The sequence below is a fragment of the Vigna radiata genome, chromosome 6 (genome assembly GCF_000741045.1).
Source record: "Vigna radiata var. radiata cultivar VC1973A chromosome 6, Vradiata_ver6, whole genome shotgun sequence".
Lineage (NCBI taxonomy): Eukaryota > Viridiplantae > Streptophyta > Magnoliopsida > Fabales > Fabaceae > Vigna > Vigna radiata.
Genome location: NC_028356.1, coordinates 6,275,343 through 6,282,803, shown reverse-complemented (window position 1 = coordinate 6,282,803; position 7,461 = coordinate 6,275,343). Strand labels below are relative to the sequence as shown.

General features: G+C 26.0%; 1 protein-coding gene across 1 annotated transcript; it reads left to right on the top strand.

The window, feature by feature from the left end:
• Positions 1-5,073: 5,073 nt before the first annotated feature.
• Positions 5,074-6,260, top strand: LOC106763321 (LOB domain-containing protein 33). Its single transcript, XM_014647521.2, has 2 exons — positions 5,074-5,361; positions 5,820-6,260. Exons 1-2 carry the CDS (start codon positions 5,083-5,085, stop codon positions 6,195-6,197), a joined length of 657 nt encoding a protein of 218 aa, XP_014503007.1. The 5' UTR covers positions 5,074-5,082; the 3' UTR covers positions 6,198-6,260.
• The last annotated feature ends 1,201 nt before the right edge of the window (positions 6,261-7,461 follow it).

The window sequence follows — 7,461 nt, the reverse complement described above, 5'->3', positions numbered from 1 at the left end:
AATATATAAATCATATTTAACATATCTATGTATTGTATGATTGTCTGGTCAACTATTAGCTAAATGATTCACGATAAAAAAAATAATTAACTCTTCAATCAAATTTTATAGTCGATTACAAACATTTAAACATCTTAAATATTACTAATAATTGAGTTTACAAATAAAATATGTTTACTAGTTATTGGACTATATAAAGTTTATGCTAATTATAAGTATTGCTAATAATTAAATTTATAGTAAAATATGCTATTTGATCATTATTAAGTTTATATTAATTATAAATTTATCTCGAACCTATAAATATGACTATTAGGTAAGGAAATAGATAATTGTATTTATTGTGAATTTAAAATTTTGTTATATTAACCAAAGATTCATATTATACTGACTTGAACGTTAGAGTAAATTTGACTATACTTCTCATATCATTTCATAAAAAAGTATTAAAGACTTAAAAGAATCTTATAACCTAAATTATGAAAAAATGTGACCTAAAATATTTTAATTGTAATTCCGTACCTACACCCGAAACAATATTTATACTCAATTTCAATCAAACAAATAATGCATGATAAAAAAAATTAATAAATTGTATAAAAAAGTTAAATAAATTAAAAAAACATGTCAAAATAGCATAAAGAACATTAATTTTTTCATAAAGTTTTCTTAACGTCTAATAATGATTTAATAAGATGACAAAATCTCTTGGTTTTCCCCCACCACTAACGGAATAATTTTTCAACTTGGCAATAATGTTATAATCGTCCAAATTTCTTTTTATAATGTTTATTATCTTAATCATTTGTATCTTCTTTTTTTTTATATATATTAACGGTGGCAAAAACCAAACTTAACACCTAATGCAGTCATTTACCCTAAATACACACCACTATGCTGACCTTAATGAATTTATTTTAACCTAATCTAATGATTTATGTGTTATAGTTTCCTTAGATCCCAAAATTATGTTGTTTAATAGACTACTCCGGTTCTCATAAAATTATATCTCATTCAGAATATAAGCTTGCTCTTGCTTTAAGAAAAACTCAATAATTTTTTATATATGTATTATTTAATCATTACACATAATCTAATTTGTTTTATCCAATTAAGTTAAGAGTTTTTTTAGTTAAATATATAATCTCTCATTTTAAAAAATATTTCTTAAAATTAATGAAAAAAATAATATTTTAATATGAAAGAACTTACACCAAAAGTTTTCAATAATGTTATTTTAAAATGTTCATTTCCAAACATGAATCCATTTTAACCGTGATATTCTAATTTATTTTTTATATCAATGTTGACAAAATTCATTTCCTAGGAAAGTGATCAAATTACTTTGTAAAAGTCAGAGGATTTTATTTTACTTTTTCGGAATTTTGGATTGAATAAATGTTAAACTTTTTTTAATTTGATTCATGAATGTTTAAAAAATCATTCTCAAGAAAAGAATAGTTTTTTCTTAATTAAGTTTAATCTAAGTTTCTCATTGAATTTAAATCACATATGATCTTTATATTTGTATCAATAATTAAATTTCTGTTTAATTTATTTTTCATTACACCCTTGTACTTTTTTAACAACATTTAATCTGTTTCTTTATGTTAAATCAATATTAATATCATTTAGAGATTATTAACTTATATCTCTTAAATTACTAACTTTTTTTAATGCATTTATTGTCCATTTTTGGAGAAAAAAAAAAACAAGAAGAACCATGATAATGTTAACATAATAGAAAACATTATATTGAATCTATTTAAATAAAGTAAAAACATTAATATAAGATAAAAATGTTATTAAGTTTAATTATTATTTTTATCTAACTATAGCTGCATTGAATATTTTTAAGATAGCATTCATGTATCTAGAGATATTTATGTATTGAGCATGTATGGAGAAAAGACTTATAAGACTTTGGTTAGAAATTGATCTTCTTTACTGTGTTATGATTTTTTAGATTAATAAGTTATTTTTTAAAGTCTTAAATAGAGATGATATTGATGTAAATTTTTGTAAAGATATACATTTAAAAGTTTCTCATTTATGAAGGAAATCATTTAATTAATTTAATTTTGATTAATAGAGATCAATATAAATGGTTTAGTGTTTTACTTCTATGTATATATTTAAATTTTTTTTATAATAATTATAGTTTTCTTATGTCTAATGAAATGTAATTTTTACTATAAGTTTGATATGGTTCATATATTTGTATTCTTTTATTTTTTTATTCTTTTTAATATTTTTTTACATAATAATAAATAATTGATAGACTTTGAGGTGTTGGTATAATTGAGATGTCAAAGTTGGTAATTATACCACCTTATTTGAAATATTTTCAAAAAATACTTATGAAAAGAAAAAATTCCTTAATATTTTTGGGGAACATAATGCTAAGGTTTGAAAAATAATTAGCATATTACCATAATACTTCTTTTTTTCTCCTCCTTTTTGAAATCCCGTGATGCTTATTGTTAAAAATCTCCCTTTGATCTTTATTTTTATATACTAAATTTTATTGATTCAGCAGTTAAATTAATTTTTTTATTCGGTAAAATTTCTATAAATTCCAAATTTATTTGATTCTTTTCTAAAATATGTTACTTCGAATATTTAAAAAAAAATACGTAACAACTGTAAAATTACAGACTAGAATCAGTTTATCTAAAATTCGGTATGAGTTTTCATTGAGTTAATATAAAATATTTAATAGTTGGGGTGTGTGTGTGTGTATATATATATATATATATATATATATATATATATATATATATATATATATATATATATATATATATATATAATTTGTTTTTATATTTAGGTTTTTATGGAATGGAAACAATTTTAATATTATCAAAATACCACGTTATCCTTATTAGTCTAATATTCTTTTGTATTAAGTTATATCAAGTATCATTTTAATATTTAAAATCATTATATTAGGTTTTTTTGGTTTTGAAAATACTAAACGAATATATATATATATATATATATATATATATATATATATATATATATATATATATATATATATATATATATATTAGTCATTATAATTATAACAACAAAAAGAAAATATAATTTATGTTTAGTACTTTCAGGAAATAGATTAACAAAATTTAGAATTTTAAGAACAAATATGAATTTTCCCGAAACAAACAAAAGAACTGTTATATATATAATTTTAGTTTCCAAAATCTAAAAATTCATGAAATTTAAAAATTTCCAGTTTCTTTATGTAAATATAATTAGAAATTTGTTCTAAGGAATTATAGATAACTAGTATATTATTCTAATTTTATGTTTTTATTATGATAAAATAGTACTATCAAAATGAGTTATTTGATCAAATCCGATCTTATTTAGTACGGATTGGTTATTTAGTGAGTTAATCCAAATCAATTCTCTTATTAACGAGTCAAAAAAATTTAGAATTCAATCCACCTCACTACGGGTTGAAAAAGATTTTACTTGCTCACTTAATCTCATAAGTTTTTTTTTTCAATTCTAAAAAAAAATACAAATTTTTTTCTAATTCAAATTTAAATAAATTTTAATTCAAAATGATGTTAAATTTAAAAGATAATTAGAAATAATAATATATAATATAATCCAAATACATCTAAAATAATCTTAAACTCTAAATATAAACAAAAAAACAAAGTAAAAATAAAATTAGATAAGTTGATGAGTCTAACTTACCACAAGTTCAACCTAAGTTATCAGGATTCTTAATGACTTAGATTCAAAATTAACTCCTATCAAAATTTCAATTTTTTTTTAACATAACTCAATTCAAACTCATGATCAGATTGACTCATGAATTCCAATCTATTTTCAAGACTAATATAAATGTAATTTTGAAAGTATTTATATTTAACATCAAAATGCATAAAAAAAAGGAATCCGAAATTTTAAAGATTAAAACAATAAAATTTAAATTTAGAGAATAAAATGAAATTTATAGTGTGAACTAAAAGCTTATTTAAATAATTAATCTATAAGACAGAGAGTTGTAGGTATCTACAGATTAAGAGGATGAGGATGTAACTTGGCAATAAAGAAGGTTGAAGAGATAACAAGATGATTGATGCATGATAGAGAAAGACAATTTCATCGTTAAACTCGAAAGCTCAAGACAATGCCATCCACCAACTCATACCTCTCCCTTCTCACGCATGTCCATGCCTCAAAGACAAAAAAGTTCACAGTTCTGAAGTGACACAAACCAGAAAGTTATCCAACTCTTGCTGCCATTGTCTCCCAACTCCTTCTTCCACCTTTCAACTTCAACCTTCTCTCTACCAACATAAATTATTGGATAATTTCTACGTTTCATGTCTGAACAAGTAGAGATATCAAACACTGGAACAGACAGTGAAACAATAGTGAGACAGATTTCGTATTGCTCATATGTTGTTTTGGTTTTTTTTTTTTGGTGAGAAAGAATCAGAAATGAGAACCAAAAGAAGTATATATAACAGATAACAGTGGGAACAGTCTAACTCACCTCAAACCATAGTCTAAGTGGCCAACAGCTGAGCCTGAATTATGGTGGGGATTAAAATATGCACACAAAGAACAAGTGGCAGATGAATGAATATTAAATTGGAGGAATTAAAGGACCATTAACAATCTCCAGACAAATGGCCGCAATGAGTCATGAACTCTATGCTACAAACTAGATTATTAGCTAAAGCGTGCATTATAACTCAAACTCACAAAAACACAAATTGTAGTAACTATACTTTTCTCCCAACCCCAAAAAATGATGATGATTGGATATTCAATAACAGAAGCATTAGGGAAGAAACTTTTCGAAAAAAAGCCCTTTTGAGGCATAAAAGAGGAAAAAAATTCCCTAATTGACAAAGACAATGTAGGCCACAAAAGGGACCCAAAAGAGCAACATACTTTAAACTAAACCAAGTGAGAATGTCCTTTGGACACGGCAAAAGGAGCTGACGCTCCCAGGTGATGCCTATAAAGGTTCCAATCTTGAGCTCTCCTTAGACAAAATTAGTACAAACTCTTGTATGTTGAAATCATTCACATCGTAAAACCTTGGAGACCATGACAGGGTTTGGCTCATCGTGTGGAGCATGCAAGTTCCTGAGGAGAAAATGCACCAGTGATTGTGTATTTGCTCCTTATTTCTCCTACGACCAAGCTTCATCCCATTTTGCAGCAGTGCATAAGATTTATGGAGCCAGTAACGTCTCCAAGCTACTCTCACATCTTCCAATCCAGAATAGAAGAGATGCTGCCATCACCATATCTTACGAAGCCTTGGCTCGCATGCATGATCCTATTTATGGCTGTGTTGCTCATATCTATGCATTGCAGCAACAGGTTTCACATGCTGTGACTCAACGACATGCTTTATCACACCATCATTTAGGAACCCGAATTCCCTACAGTTGGATTTTCACTCATTCAGCAATTTGAAGCCTTCGGATGAGATTAGATGGCTCATATTTTATCTGGGAAAACTAGACTTAAATCACGTATTGAGCTCTGAACCGTCTAATCTTCATTCGAAGGTTTCAAATGCAACGACTGCATAAATGTGTGGAAAAGTAACTGCTCTGAATCAGGTTCAATAACTTATAACATATAGTTTAATGGTTATGTCCTGATAGTTTTACACTTTCAACTATTAAAATCACTATCATATGTTTCTAAACATAGTTATTTTACAAGTCAATAAGTTTATTATATATACCTTAGGATTAAACTAATGTGTTTCTTATTAACATATAGTTGTTATACAAGTCTTGTGTTTGGTATAAAAACTCGAACTTGTGCAGGTTGTGAACTTGCAAGAGGAGATAGATGCTCTTGGAAGCATGGTGGCAAACTCCACAGTTAGTGTTGTAAATTCTGGCACTGTCCAAGCACCAATGTACTCAGACAACGGAATACCTTATGATACTTTGCAGCATGATGCTATGAGGACACAGTATTTTCAAAATAATCTAGCAAACTTTCTTTCAGAAGATGGAAATGCCAGAGCCTTGCAAAGTTTTGAGTCACAGATGAATATAGAGCTTCCTAATGCACACGTGGAAGAACCTTCCTTTGGTGATTCCAACTCCAATCCGTTAGAACAGTTCCTATCTGGAATTGACCAAGAGGTGTTCGTGAATCATCCATGGTTCAAGCATAATGCAGACATAAAGGGCTAGGAATGTTGAAAAAGCTGCGACTAGACTTTTGTGCACGTACTTGGCGCAATATGATTGCATGAAAAACAACTTTTGTGTGATGTATATTTTACAATATATAATAGGTAAGAGTGTCAGATTAATGCTACTCTCTCAATCATTTGGATTAAAAAAAATCAGAGTTAAATGGTTAACAAATCAACACACTGAAAAGTGTAAATCCAGTTGTAAAATTTTGTAGCAAATATGATGATGGCAGAATCATTGCTCTAATTGCAGGTATCTGCTTAAGATTATTGCTAAAGAAAAAATCTTCTTTTTTTTCCCAAAAAGCTGTCTCTGGGAACTTAAAAGTAAGCTATTATTTTAAACAGACATGCTAACTATACATATATCATAATAATAACTAAACTGAGGCATACAACTATTTTAAACTAGAAAATTCAAAAAAGATAAAAAAAAAAAAATAACCAATGAAAAAGTCTAAACAAGATGGTTGAGTCATTATTAGTTCTAATAAAAACTAATTAATGATTTTTTTGTTTAAAAGGCTTTTTAATTTTTATTATTTTACAATTAGTTAAAATATTTCCACATATCCTTGAAAAGGAAAAAAAATTATGAATTCCCACAATCATGATTCCTAGAATAACCAACATCTTGTTAGTTTTACAATAAATATTTTTAAATTCGTCCAAAATTTCCATGAATCAAAGACTTTATAATGTTTATCATATTAAATTATTTATCAAAAATAGCATATTATTTTATCACAGTAAAGCATAGTTTTGTGAGAAACATATTTAAATTTTTTTCTTCAAGATGTTAAACTACAAAAACATGGTATTTTTATTGTTGTAGACTGAACATGCAAATAAACAATCAAATTTCAATTTTTTTAAAAAAAAAAATCAAACTTTATCTAATAAAGAATTATTAAGTTTAAATCTCTGCTCATGCCACATTTAATACTTATCATTAATAAGTTATGGCGGCTAACAAATCTATATATCCAAACTTTCTGTGTCAAACTGCTAAAAAATGCCAATCTAAATCTGTCGGGAAATTATGACATGAAATTTTGTAAAGGTTTTATATTATTAAGAAAAGAAAAGTTATTTTTTATATAGTGGTGATACATCACCAATAGTGTAAGTGATAGAAGCAAAATTGTACAAATATTTTATAAGGACTAAAACATAAAATTAAAATAAGTATTTGACCATAAAAATAGTTTAAACTTATGATTTGATCCACTAGAGTCTAAATTTTCTATTCACTCTTT